Here is a 15,569-nt window from a genome sequence, read left to right as displayed (position 1 = left end):
CACTTATGCGTTATTTGTGCTCGTTATGTAATATACTATTATATTATAACATCTATAACAGATTGAATTTAATTAATGCTACCTACATACCTACTAAATACCTACATTAATTTTATCGTCACTATTTCAAATAGAGCGAATTTCATTAGTGGTTAGGCGAGTTTAATTTCGAAAAATTGCTTTTTAATAATATTCCAAAGTTGAATGGTGCATCGATGTGGTTTCGTCATGCAACTAGAAGAAATAATTAAAGCACTTAATCAATAATCCGGACAGCTAGTAGCGGTTTTAATTAAATTTTCTGACAATAAGGAAAGTGAAAAAACCGCACATTATAAACGTTCCCGACGGCGACGTGTGTATTTTGTGGTGTTTGTGTCCGGATCCGAGTGTCTAAAATGTGTAGTGGCGCGAACTTGTGTGTGCTTGAGTGAGAATGAAGAATGACTGCGGAAGTCGGCCAGGTCCACGTTATCTTGTAAAGGAGATTTGCATGCGAGCTTAAACGTGATTTAAGTGTTGGTTTTCTCGCATTGAATGAGATGTTTCTGAAGCAGGATGAAAAACACTCGTTTATTAACTCAATCACATTCTGCCATAAACATACTCATATCAAAATGGGATAAAATATTTCTACATGTCAACTGTTCAAGGAATATTTGTCTTACGAGAATTTTTGCGGTTGGATGGGTTTTTGCAAAATATAAAACAAGGCTTGGGTTTTATGTCTGGATTTATTTAGATGATGTCTGTTCGATAACAACGTTTGCATTAAAACGGTAAAAATTTATGTTTTTGGAAATCTTCTACCAAAATTGTCAAGTTTTTTTTTAAAACGACATCTGCACACAGAATATTTAAACACACTTTATGATTAAAGTTTTTAAAGGATATGTCTTCAAAGTTGCCTAACTACTTATAATAGGATGCTTAAGAAATATTAATCAGAAGTAACAACAGTTTCGAACTAATTTCAAGAAATTGCTCGTTTGAGTCGCTCTTAAATAAATTATAAAGTTAGTCACATAAGCTCTAACGTTGTTAAAGCCAAATATTTATCCGAAATTTCTGAAACTCCTATTTTAGAATCGTCTTGTTATTATTAATGTGAAAATATCCGTCGCGGTCATTTTCTGTCACACCTCTGAAGCGTAGTGTTAACTTTTTCTTCTGGTGTAAATTTAAATGCAAAAATAAACTTAACGACTTTCTCCTGAATAATTTATACGGTTAAAGTTGGGTGGTGGCTTGAATCTCCCTAATATTATTTCAGGCGTCAGCTGGTATTATGTCGCTAAATGTGGCGTATTATGTTTATAATAAACCTCGCCAAGTTATCCTCAAAGAAGTACAAATCCCGAGATTCTGCCCTCGAGGCAGAGCACAAGTCTCGTTAGTTATTTTTAAACGGTGTAAAGATGCCGCAGTCTGGTTTAATTCAGGAGGGATTTGCTTCGATAGTAAACAGGAAATATGGCAGAAGTTTAATACCAAGTTTTAATTTTATAGAAAATTAACCTGCAAAAGAAGCAGCGCGATAAGGATTATTGCAGCGTGTCTCCGGAGGATTTGGGAGCGTGTCGAAGCTACGAAATTTAATAACATTTTTATTCATAGTGCTAAAAGTAAAGCCCAAGTTGAAAGAAATCGACAATGCAGACCTTCACGCAATACATATAAATACGGGCCCTATAAGAAAATTATTCCATTCGGTGAATAAAAACAGAATTGGAAAAATAGAACTGGCGGTTTGGAGAAGGACGCACCAGGAGATGGACCCGCGTGTTGCTGAAGACGATTTCGTAGGCAAGTCACAGCGCTATTTGGATACGATCACATTACGTATGAAGTGGCAATAGCCACGTCCTCCTCCAATATGTAAGGAAGGTGAAGGACGACGCAGGAATGGGAATGAGAGCCGATCAATGACCAACTCGGACAGGGCAAGGGTTAACGCCGAAAACGTTGAGTCTGACGGCTCGGTGATAAATTGCTCGTAACCAGGATTATTTTCATAACTAATATAATCCCAACCGGCATTACATAAATAACTCTTCAATTGCAGAATAATTAATCACAATATCATCTCCAGTTTGTAATAAATTATAACAGACCTAAAATGTCATTAAACAAAAGTATAGGTACAAATTTAAAGAAACACTCCGTTTTAAAATAGGAAAAAATCAGTGAAGTCTCAAAGTCGTTAAATTTTAATATTTCCAAGCCGACGATTATAAAATTTTGTCTTTTAACTATTTGACTCTCCGTTTAAAACTATTTTCAACTGAAAGTAACAGCGTCACTTTAATCATTCCATTTTTTAATAACTTCCAATAAATAAATTTTAAAATCAGATCAGATTGTTACGCAAAAAAGAGCATATTCACGCGTTAAAAAAAAGTCACACTTGCTATAGAAATAGAACTATTCTAAATTATTGGTTTTTCTGCTATTGCTCTTTACGTATATTAACTCGCATGCATTTTATGATCTAGTTCTTGTTTATTTTTTTTATTTGTTCTTCTACACTTTTTACATTACTACTATAAATTGGTAGGTTTTAGTTTCAGAAGAAAACTAAATTTATATCAATTGTAAATCAGTGAAACTAGAAACAGATGTAATAACAGCAAATTGCAACGAAAATAGTACATAAAACAAGTTTAAAGTTATTAGCGTTAGGCACGCAAATAAGATGCACCTTTCCAGTTGTTGTAAATAGTTAATTCTCGGGTTAACCTTATTATTGATTACAAGAATTGGTATAGTCGTATATTAACCAAAAAAAAAATATTTTTAGAAAAAAAATTAAATATGAAATGTTTATTTTTAACGTATATACAGAATGTTTCAGAACTCGCGCTTCAGAGAAAAATGCCAAGTAATATAAGATACCAGAAACATAAAAAAATGCTAAAAAAATGTGATTGATGATTTAACTGGTGAATAACTGGTGTAATTTATAGTGCAAAATGTTGAATGCTGATAATCTACCTTGTACCCCTCCAGAAAATGCTGAAAAAGCGAAAGAGACAACAGAGGTAAATGTCAAAGTAAGTGTCAAGTAAAAGTGAAAACGACTAGGCGTAAAACAGTGTTTTTACTCCATGTCTGAAAAGTAAAACTTTTACCTGTGTCATTTAGTCATAAAAGTGGTCACTTTTGTGACGTTTGCGGATAAAAATAATTTTATGTTTTTTTGCTGCAAGCTATTAGAAAAGGAAATAAAAAGCTGTATCCCAAATTGTAACTACGTTTAACGTTATTTGTGGCTTTTATTGGCAAGGTTTTTTGTATCTTGACTGAATAATTATGAAAAAACGTACACAAGATCATCGGTGCATTAAATGGACATAAAAAAGTCAAATGTCAAAATTTTTTAAACATTTTTTCTATATTGCCTGGTATCTTATATTATTTGAAATTTTTCTCTGAAGCACAGTTTTAAAACATCCTGTATAGTCGCTGAGAAACAATAAAAAATGTAATAATAAAACAAAAGCGTTTTATAATATTCGCGACTTTATTATTTGCAAGGAATGGTTTTACTTTTTTCGCACTGTGATTAAATATTATTTCAGGAAATTCTCAACATCTCATCGGTAATTATCTACAGTTGAATTGAGTCTAGGTTTGTTATATCAAGATTTAAAATTTAATTAATACAATGCAATCGTCAAATTTTGAGATTAATATCCAATTTCATGGCTGACTTAAACAAATTTCCCGATAAGACGTAATAAAAATCGTTATATACGCTTGAAACGGTGAAGTACCATCGATGGATTTCTCTCGATGAGATTTATCAGCGAGTTGCATTCTTAGAATCGGAAACTGATATCTGTGCAATGGATATTTCAATGTGACTTTGTAACAGCCGAGATTGAATCAAAGCAATAAAATTCTCGATAAAAAAAACAGGCGATTTCGTTGGAATACGACGTTTATTAATTTGTAAATTTGTAATTTCGTTCGGTGCAACTCCCGTTGTAAATCTATTGATTTATTATCATTTCTTGGGACTCATAAATATTTTATGAAGACGGTGTAAAACAAATTACGCCCTGCAACAAGATGCAGATTTTTCGCTCAAAAAATTAATCCAAACTGGCCTTTAAAAAGCTACATGCTCGGTTTTAAACCCTGAATAGGTTATAAATGGAGTGAACTTATCTGTCAGAAAATTGGATTCGATACGCTGATTATTTGAAGAGGAGATTGAAAGGATTTTGAAGCAAGACCTCAAATCCGTTAAAGCTGAAGCCGGAGGATCATATAATGAACTCTTTATTGATTTCCTTGTAATCCGCGGGCAGATGGGTATTCCCATTATTCTAGTTGCGGAAATTCTATTAAACATAATATGTAATACTCTTTTTAAACTTAAATAAAGACCGTGTTTGCATTCAGGTCATTAATCAGCTGACCCATTAACTTCGTTATCCTGAAGACTTGGTCCTGCGGTTAGAAGGGTCAAACTGTCGACTGGGACACCATCTGGCCTAGCACAGCTTTAAGCTAGACGTAATTAAACATATCTGTCAGATATTAAACAGTCTATGAATGAGTAATTTGAGAAAAGAATCAATTACTTCATTTTAGTGATGATTACTTTAACAAAATTAAACCAGATTTTGGAATGTTGCAGATTTTCAGTCTAGAATGAGGCAAGTTTGTTGTGTCAACGATCTAATTAGTTTTTATAGCTTTAAGTAATAGCAATAGCGAGAATTGCTGTGCGTGTAATTTTCACTAAATGTAGCAAATCGTCAACGAGCCAACACTTCGCCATGCAAACACAGCCATACTCGTAACAGTGATGTGGGATCGGGGCAGTAAAAGGCTGGGCACAAAAGGGTTACTTTTTCTACTTCTGACCACACATATCAATTAACTTTGATTTAGTTAAATTAAAGCTGCTTTTAATGACGCAACAAACCGGTCCTTTCTGTCAAAGTGGTTCAAGGCAAGTTAGTTAAATTTTATTATTTTTAAAAAAGTGCTATTAGGAAGTAGAGTTTATGGACACTCTAAAACCATTCTTCAAGAATTATTAAACTCGTTATAGTTACAAGATAATTAAACTTTATTTTAGTTTGAATAACAGTTAACTACCAGAACGTGATATAAACTACCTTATTGTTTTATTAACTTTTTTTACTCGGTTTGCTTGTTCGTCAATTTCTAACAGTATTAACTTTATTATAAAACTAAGTTAACTTCAATTATTATTGGTAGTTATAATATTATTTTATAAGTTTAGCCAATTTGGTGTGGGGTAAGCAATAAAACGAAACAGGAGTTTCCCTTGGAAAACGGTATTCGCTTGTATGATCTCATAAAAGTAAATTTCCAAATTTTCATGTATAATAGCCACATTTTATTTCATGTTTACGAGATTAACCAAAATTAGTTTTTATAGTGCCACAAACGGTAGCGAAAATTGTTAAGTAAGCAATTTGCTTAAACCGTTGGGAACATAGACCACCACAACATTAGCGCATCAACGCATCAAACTTCATTTGAAAGTATGCCTCTAATAATAAAGAAAAAAATTCAAATTATTGGATAACCGTAGTAACAAAGTTCCAGAGCTTTTAAGAATCTCTAGAGGCGAGCTATATTGAGTAAGTCATCGTGACATTATGCGTCCCACTATGCTACTTTACACGTTGGCTTCTTGGAAAGATATTAAGACAATTTTCGACGTGAATTGTAGAGTTGTTTTTCGAAAAAGGATCAAGAAACACCATTTATTATGTTGATAGTTTTCAGTACCTTGAAATATGAGAAATATTGTATATTGTCAATTACTTTATACAGGGTGTCCAAGCGAGTTGAAAAAGTTCATTAGTGACCTTTAAATAATCAAATTTAAAAAAATAAATAGGACATTGATAGATACAACTATACAGCGTGTCTCAAAATTAAGTTACAATACCAACTTGTGTTTTTTTTTTTTTAATAAAACACCATATGTTTTTTAGCGTTTTTGTTGATCGATTTTGCTTAGTTTTAAAAATAAGAGGGTATTTTTGACGAAAACATCCACTTTTTAAAAATTTATTACACAAAAACTAAGACATCTAGAAATATTTTTTTACTACTGTTGCATTTGCAAAAATAAAAAAGTGAAGGGATTTGTTAAAAGTTCAATAACTTAAAAAAATTAAATGGAACACCCTATTTATTGTTTTTGCATTTAAAAGATTATTAAATTCTCTTTCTAAAATTATTTTCATTTAGGTGTTTATAATGAATAACTAAATAGTTATTTATTCGACGAGTTTGAGTGTAAATGGGACTCTTTATTTGACCGAGTGGATTATTAAACCATGAGTGTAACGAGTGGTTTACCATCCACGAGGTGGAATAACGCGTCCGATTTACACTCAAACGAGTGGAATACAACATTTTATTCTTCGAATTAGACTCAACAAGGCTTAAACTTGCTTTAAATCTGTTAAAAATAATTTGACGTTTCGTATTGAGAAATGCCAAACAGTTGTCAAAACTTCCTTACACGGGAGAAAAACCGTAAGTTTTGACAGTGTCGAAGAATAAAAGATAATTAAAGTTAACATTAAAAAAATAGTTATTTTTTGTATACGCTCTCGAAAACAGCTGTTTTAGGAACTCTTTTAAGTCCCTAAAATGAATCTTTTCCGGACTTAATAAAATAGTACGCAAAACGGTTATTTTAGGTACTCAGTCCCCAAAAACAGATTTTGCGGACTAAAAAATAAAATTGGTTACTAAGGTAACGACATTTTTTTAATTAGTAAGAGGTGTGAATTCGTGTTTTGGAAGCTTTAACAAAAAAATCTTGTATGCACCACGTACGCAAAAGGTTTTAGGTGACTCCTTTCATTAAAGACTCGGCTCCTACGTCGCCTCGTCATTAATTACGATTCGTCCCCTAAAACCCTATTTTGATACATAAATAACTATTTATACATAAATAAATATATGCATAAATAACTTTTGATACATAAATAACTACTTGATACATAAATAACTATTTTATTACCTAAAACACAGTTTTTGCGGACGAATCGTTGCTGTTTTCGGATGAGGTGAAACCGAGTCGGGAATAGCAGATGAGTCCGCAAAAACGTTTTAGGTACAGACGTGTTACAAACAACATTTTTTTTGTTAAAGCTCGCAAAACATGAATTCACACCTCTTATTAATTAAAAAAATTTCGCCACCATAGTAACCAATTTTAGTTTTTAGTCCGGAAAAACTGTTTTTGGGGACTAAGTACCTAAAATAACCATTTTGCGGACTATCTTATTGAGTCCGGAAAAGACTCATTTTAGGGACTCAAATGAGTCCCTAAAACAGCTGTTTTCTGGAGCCTATACAAAAAAATACTATTGTTTCAGTGGCCCAAAAGTGCACAAGAGATGGAAGTAATATCACTTAATAATCACATTTGTGTTAAATTGAATCTATTATTCTTTATTTTTACAATAAAATAATTCGAATTTAGTATTTATAACGACTTTTACAATCTCTGGATAAATCATCCGATAAGTGATGGTTGCCACAGTACCAACAATGCTCAGATATTGATAGGCATTGTTGCTACAATTAATATTGAATGTTAACTTTTCATTTATCAATTCTAGACATTAAAATAAAAGTTAATTTTTTATAACAATTTATCATTCTATTAGATGCAAAAATAAAAAATAAGGTGTTCCATTTAAATTTTTTAAGTTATTTAACTTTTAACAAACTCTTTCATTTTTAATCTTTACAAATGCAAAACACTAAAAAATTGCTACAGCTTTAAATTCTGTAGGTACTTTCTTCTTTGCAGAAGTAAGAAAAAAATTGTTTTAGCTGTCTAGTTTTTGTGTAATACATTTCTAAAAAGTGCATATTTTCGTCAAAAAAAGTATTCTTTCTAAGACTAAGCAAAATCAACTAATAAAAGTTTAGCGTAAAAACATTGTTTTGAGAGACCACATCCAAAACTGCCAAGAAACATACGGTGTTTCATTTAAAAAAACACAAGTTTCTATCGTAACTTATTTTTGGGACGTGCTGTATGGTTGAGAATAATGCACAAGATCTATCAATGTCCTATACAATTATTTTTTAAATTTTACCATTTAAAGGTCACTAATGGACTTTTTCAACTCGCTGGGACAACCTGTACGCATAAAGGATTAGTATCGAAGTGTAGTTATTAGTACCCAGACAACTGCCACAGTTATTTCTACTGTAAATTTATTCACTTCCCATTTAAAGTGTATGATATAACCTTGACACACATTATAAATATGGTACTTATGTTAATCGAAATAACATCTATTTAACCTTGCACTAAATTAAATCCGGTTCAATGTTTACAAGTCTTTCAAATGGAGTACCTCAACACGGTGCGAGGTTGTTGGCCCGATAACAACAATAATTACTCAAAATCATAAAGGACGCAGGTGTGCACTTTTTCCCTTACAGCCACGTTTAGGGCCCCTCAAATCAATCATTATAATGTGTATGAAAAAGTTCCATACTTACCAATGACGGTGAGATTATATCGGAAGCTGCGGGTCTGTGCATTGCGGAAGTCCACTCTGCATCGGTAGACGCCTTCGTCGTGACGCCGGATGTCGTCAATGACGAGCTGTGCGGGTTCAGACACCGTCCGGAAGTAGGCTCTAGAGCCGAACAGATCCGGTGCGGACCAATGACTCGCTCTGGACAGAGGCTTGCCACGAACATCGAAGCTGGAACAGAGACGCAATTATATACGGTCGAGTTGGTAATTGGAAGATGGGTTTTTGCTTGGCATGGACGAGGTAACTGAGTTTGCGACCGCAATGGACGCTATGGAGGATGAAGGACTATTACTAGGGATGACAGTTCATCTGTCACCCGTCAGCAGCTGTCGTTGGGCTTGATTCAACCAACATCGAATGAGTTAAGTTTATTACGAAGGTAAAGAGACATGTTGTAGACAAGAGAAACATGTAGGGGGAGGTGACAAAACTGACAAAAGCTATTGTTTAATACTGTTTTTATATACAGTAAACTGTAAAAGAAACACTTTAATTCTTCTAGCTATACAGGGTATTTCACGAGTGATAATGAGCCTAACCACATTTGAACTGCAGCCAGCAATACATTTGCATAGGCTTCATGGATTTTGATTATGAATTTTAAAAGTAATAAAACATAGTTATCACGTAACTGACACAAAGAAATTGACAAGAAAAAAAAAACACAGTTTTTAAGGTTATTGTCACTTTCAAGCCTTTTTGGAGCTTTTCTATACAGGAAACATTGTCTTTACAAAGGTTCAACGGCAGAAGCATTTTTTCCAAATTCGCCATACATGAGAATCAGATCTGTTTTCTCATCGTTCGAATGCATTTTGAAATTTTGCTAATGTCAGTTGTGACATGGTTGTGACAAATAAAATTATCGAAGCAAAGCTATCGTGGATTCATAATTCGGTTTTTCAAACAATGCGATATCTAAAATATCCACGTTAACTTTGCAAATGTATTGTGGGTTGTATTTTCAATTCCGTCAGGCTCATTATCACTCGTGAAATACCCTGTATATGTTTATTCTAAAAATTTTGGACTGTGAGCAAACTACTGTAACATATTTTGTGGCGTTTTTAGTGTCTAATTTTGCTATGTATAATATAATAAGAGTTTAACATAAGAAACCTTGTAAAATCTTATATTAGTGCCTTTATCGTAGTTTTTGCCTCAAGAAATGCCTAAACCTTGTCAGGCCGGCTTTGCGTCTCTTGCCTAGATGCCCATCCAATTTGCAAAGGGTTAAAAACCGTTTAAAAGCCGCCCCGAGTGAGGTTAAAGTACGTGTGTGTAGATGTCCTGCGGGCAGGCGATATTTCTCGTCCGGTATATCCTTGGAATCTATTCGCAGGATTGTAATTCGTTATCTTGCGGATGTATCGGAGATAAGGTGGTGGAAAACAAGGAGTGAAACGGTGAGAGGCGATCATGCGATGCAATTTCGTGCCGGCTGTATCCGTTAAGAAAATGCAAATTGTGCCTTGCATATCAACGAAAACAACAATGGCACTAGAACAAAATATATCGCCTATTTTAAGTAGAATCCGGCTCATTCCGCAAACAATACGATACGAGGTTTATTCAAAGCTCTCGGATTTCGTTTTGGAAGGAACTCAATTTTCCATTATGAAGGACCAAACAATAAACGGTAGAGGTGTGCCTATTAATTGCCTCGCCGAAAAATACAATGCGAAATTTCGAGTTCAATGGGCGCCGCCTCGCTGGTGTTAATTCTTGTTTAAAAGTAAGCCACCGGAAGATTACCAAACTTAAATTGTATTGCCGAGTTTGATCAACTCCGTGATTGAACGCCGAAATTAAATATGAACAATTTTAAATTTTTATGGCAGACAGCTAAACCTTTTTCCACTTAAAAATCACAAAATATAAATAAAAACATAAACATAGTTTTTGTTGAATTTTAGTTTGGTAAATGCAATGCGGAACTAGAGAATTTCATTATGAAACGTGAATTCCCAATGCAATTATGTAGATGATGTGTCTCCATAATACAGCTCACAAAAATCAATATTTATTAAAACTGTTTTGTATTCAAGTAATGTATAATGTTGCGTTTCTGATATCGTTTAAGCCGATTTATTTATGTGTGCTTGTTCTCCTTCAAGCCAAACCCGGATCAAAGATTTTGCATTAAAAAAATATTTTGAAAAACGTTTTAAAGACTTTAGATTAAATATAAAAACCGTGTGATATTCCGTTGAAATGGAATCCTTGTGTCGCAGCCGATGGTAAATGGCCCCATTTTGCAATATTGAATCGGAAAATGCGTTTAGTATGACGATCAAATATACGTCGTGTGTGATATAAAATAGCGATTGTAAATATCAACTAATAGATTTATGCAGCTAGTGTATGTCGGTATGATATGATAATTGGGATCTAATATAAATCACATTAGCCAGTTCAACGAATGTAATCATGAAATGGTTCATAAATATTAACAATACTTGTCAGAGATTCGCATAAAATACTTCCCTATATTGGCATTGCATTACCGAACTGCCGAACAATAGCAATGTCAACAAGGTGGAATCAATTGCGAGCTTGATACTGCCATTACCAGTTGGCCACTTTTTCCGTTTCACTACTTGGAAATTTATTTTATTTGGTTTAAGTTCGACGTTACATGTCTCGGAACGGTTATTTCAGGCATTGTGGAGTGCCTTTCATGTCAGCGACGTGTAATTATTATTATAATATACATCTACAAGTCAATTTATAGGTGGCACGTTGTAATTACTGGCGTACACATTCATAATGAAATAAAGTGAATTTCCTCGTAAGGTCGCCTTCTTCCTGTTGGGCTGATTTTATTATGCAGAATTACTCAAAATTGGTATTTTACAACCCCGCAGAGAATTAATAACCAGACAGCTCCCTGACTAGGATTCAACATTTTATAAAATTTTAGTTTAATTAGAAAGTGCCATTATATGACAATAAGGTTTAAAAAAATTAAATTTTTTCAGTTGATTGCATCTCAACATTTCTATAGAATATATGTTACACATAACAATTTGGCTTAATGGGCTTGTGTATATCCGATAGGAAGATTTTTATGATTCAACTCTCATTTCTGGAATTTTTGTCTCTGAGCAGAACTCATAACAAAACTGCCTTTCAGCCGATACAACAACACGGTTACATGGATTTGCAATTACCAAACAGTTCTAGTTGAAAAGCAAAGCATTAGAATTGCAACACACCATTCTCATTAAGCCGAGCCAGCAAATTATTAGACAATTTGCGGTTTAAAATTACGGAAAACTGTTGTATTAGCTTATGTAAATAAAGATGAAGTTATTGCCGCTTGTAGGCTATTTTGAAGGACTCTCGATTCCATAATGGATGATTATTAACTGAAGGGTGAATTATCGAAGCGTTTGTAAACTCCGGTTAAACATTTTGAGTGTCCCTGGAGGGTAGTGGTCAAATGGTGCTAATCTACAACGCGATACACGTGCGATAACACGTGAATATCAAATCACGACAGAGGGCGACGTCGCTTTATATTTGACACTGTTCGTGCCGAATCACCATAAATGTTTGATTTTATTACTAAAAACGAATAACCACTGGTGCTAGGCGCACATCCGCCATTGCTGTTGCGAACTTCTAACGACCGGTCGTGCTGCTGCTGGAATTGTAGGCGTTATAACGTAGGGAAATACTACGAAATTACAAATTTCTGATCACTGGAGCTGATTAGAGCAAGGCGGGGGTGGAAGAATAGCGGTTATATTGGGATAAACAGTATTGGGTTTTCCCTTTATTGATTTTGAAATGAAAAATTTCTAAACAGTAAAAAATAAAAAAGTATTGTATTTTTACTTCATTAAAAAATGATTTTTCTAAAAGAACCAATAATATCATATTATTAAACGATGAGAAGTTAAAAGCTAAGCTAATATCCGTGTTAGCTGTTTGCTAAAAAAACGCCCATAATCATAAACATCTCTTTGGACAGGCAAGCTAAAAATTGCAAACTTTTGCTACCATCAGGGTATTTAGCTGTCATATTTTTCCGCCTAAAAAGTTTAAGAAGTGAATGCATTATTCATAAATATAAATTTAAATCTGAATTTTATTTATATTTTCACTTTTGTAAATTATGAAATTTAAACGTAGTTTATGAAATAAAATCTAAAAAAATATTACGAGTGAATTAAAATTATTGTGGAAATAATGAAAAATTGTTTTTTTGTGTCCATGAATTGAATATTTAAAATTAATAAATGGTCAACAGTGTTTTTTTCTCTCTTGTTATTAAAATTCATCGTGTATATTGTTTCACTCATCCATTAATAGTCAAACTTCAAATAAATGTTTTATTGCGATTTGCGAGTGATTGTTTCACGATTCACTTTAAAAATTTCTCACTTTTAATTCTCACCGGGAACAACGTTGTGTAAATTAATTGCCACAGCTTATTTAAAATTCATCTGCGTTTTAAAGCATCCCTAAATAATTTTATTCAGTGTTTGCCTTTGTTGTTTTTTTCACGATTTTGAAGCGTTCGAATAATTTCACGCCAAAGCAACGAGTTTGTATTATTTAAAAGTTGACATATTTAATTTCCGGAGTTCACTGCAAGCTTTATCAGTACAATTTAAGTTCGGTAATCTCCCAAATTAACACCGAAACTAAAAATCGATTTTGAATCAATTTTAGAACGTCCATTCGATACGACTTAGTCCCGATGGCAGCAGATAGAGTTTAGTGCTCAAGCTCTTTCCTCGTAAATTATTTCAATCAATATTGTTTATGTTCCGGCTTTTATCGACAAAGATTTACAATAAATAATCGCTTCTTTCCAATAAACGTTTCACCACCTATAATGGTTCCTGTCTATTTCCTGGGCCATTTGGACGAACGACGCTTCATCACACAACACAATATGACTGGATTTACTTCCACATTCCCACTTGAGTGTATGTCGTTACATAAACGAATCATTTTAATCACCATCATGTGTCAAAGGTGGGTCGAAATTAGATTATTTATTAAATTGAGTAATTCAGTTGCGAAGAATTATTGAGATTTCTTGTATTGCAATACCACAACTAATCCTCGAAGGAGAATGTGCTGCATTGTCTGCATTATTAGCGTTACTTGGACTGTAGCCAAACATTACTATGTACTTATTACTGGATTAAGATATGTATATGCAATTAATGCTTCATATAAAATACGTTATAATTACTGACACTGATAATACTGTATACATGAAACATCACTAACTCAATGCTCAGTACGTTATTTGGAAGCAATTAATTACAAATCCTGATATTTGGTTACAATCGTTGCAATGCGGATATATGGGTTTCAGGCACGAAACTGCATCCACCTAAACTGTCTAATTTTAAAAATCACTTTGTTATATGAATTTTAATAGTTTAATTATCGGCCATTACTCTAATCTAAATCCGATTAGATCAAGAAAAACCCAAGAAAGTCATTATTTTCATTGATATATTGACTATTCGCGTGTTATATTTTCTTGTGTTTTTCTTATAAAAAGCCGATATATTCGGATTGTCGCATTAATTTTCAGCACTGCGTCATGAAAGAAAAATCTTCCGCGAGAATAACAGGAATTAGGGATCATTACACTTGAGAAGATCGCGTGTATATCCTCGAAAATTTAAAAAGCGGCAATCAGTAATGCTTGAATAACATGTTAGTAGCAGTGGAGTAATTGAATATTGGAAAGTGGCATGTATAAAGTGAGCAGCAATTCACTTTTGTTTTCTGCAGATACAAAAAACTCCAAATGTTTTACCACTTAAAAGCTGAAAAGTTTATTGCTTACTCTATTTTTTAAAAAATGTCTGTTTTTAGAAGCAATATGTTCCTAATGCAATTCCTTATAACAGTTGAGCAATGGAATTTTGTTTCAGAGTTGGCCCTGGCAGACATAGACATATACACTTGAATGCAAAAAAAAACAAATTCTTTTTTTTTTAATGTAATTTACCTTTAATAAATGCCAGTTTTTTGACCTTGTCTTTGTCACCATTCACAATTTCATAATTGTGAATCATCTTCCAAACTTCTATCAAGTTTTTTCATTTCGTTTTTAACACTGACTATGACACTGCACTGCCAAGACCACCCAATAAGACATATCTTTTGATAGTTTTCTAACCTTTTTGGGAACAACCTTTTTCACACTATGTAAATCTTTGAAAAATTTGCCAAGACCACCCAATAAGACATATCTTTTGATAGTTTTCTAACCTTTTTGGGAACAACCTTTTTCACACTATGTAAATCTTTGAAAAATTTGACAATTGAGAACATGCGATATCACCACCCCCCCCCCTGTGACTTTTTTATAGCCACATTTGAGAGACACTTTTCAAAACTTCTGTTGCTAATATAGGTGATCTACAACAACGAATTTATTAACACAATTGAAAAAATTAATTGCGAGATCTAATCTAAATTTAAAATACTGGGAAGAGTGGATTGCTTTTAAAAGTCAGCCTCACCGTTTACTAACTGCGTGTAGTTCAATTACTCAAAATTAATAGAAGACACACGTAACAACTTCCAAAACTTCCGGAATCAAAATTCCGTTGATCACATTATACGTCTGCCTAGCAAATAACTAATTTCGTTATTTCGTTAATTTTTTTTTCAAATTGGCTGATATTTTGGGGCGATGATCTTGTCTTCATTCCGCTAATGCGTTTTTAATACCCGTAAACAAGAAAGGAGGCGAATTTCATGTATAAGAAGCGACAAATAAACTTCCTTCGTAAGCCAACAGATGCATTATTGAAAACATATTTTGTCGTCGTGTTTTCTCGTGGTTGTTCAATCTTATAGCAATCTGGCGTTGATTGCTCTCTCACTCCTCTCCCTTTTCGCAAACTTTCGGTGATGCTTATCCCATGATCCCTATTTGCCAGTGACATAGTAATATTAGCTCGAGTTCTGTAAATTTACATAATTCGCGATCGAAGTATCTTTTTTCTT

At 33.3% G+C, this 15,569-nt stretch overlaps 1 protein-coding gene across 6 annotated transcripts in view; it reads right to left on the bottom strand.

The window, feature by feature from the left end:
- LOC123012005 (hemicentin-1-like) overlaps positions 1-15,569 on the bottom strand; it is a 182,806-nt gene that overhangs the window by 44,521 nt on the left and 122,716 nt on the right. For all 6 annotated transcript variants that reach the window (XR_006413180.1, XR_006413181.1, XR_006413182.1 and 3 more), the window contains one exon: positions 8,533-8,741. Coding sequence is in view for 3 of the 6 variants with exons in the window: in XM_044409749.1 (XP_044265684.1) it covers positions 8,533-8,741 (209 nt within the window). In the remaining 3 variants the exon portion in view is untranslated. The remainder of the gene's footprint in view (positions 1-8,532; positions 8,742-15,569) is intronic.

This window comes from Tribolium madens, unplaced genomic scaffold, assembly GCF_015345945.1.
Source record: "Tribolium madens isolate multiple individuals breed KSU strain unplaced genomic scaffold, Tmad_KSU_1.1 Scaffold_91;HRSCAF=231;Tcas5.2_LG7, whole genome shotgun sequence".
Taxonomy (NCBI): domain Eukaryota; kingdom Metazoa; phylum Arthropoda; class Insecta; order Coleoptera; family Tenebrionidae; genus Tribolium; species Tribolium madens.
The sequence above is the reverse complement of the archived record's forward strand: the minus strand, read 5'-3'. Positions and strand labels throughout refer to the sequence as shown.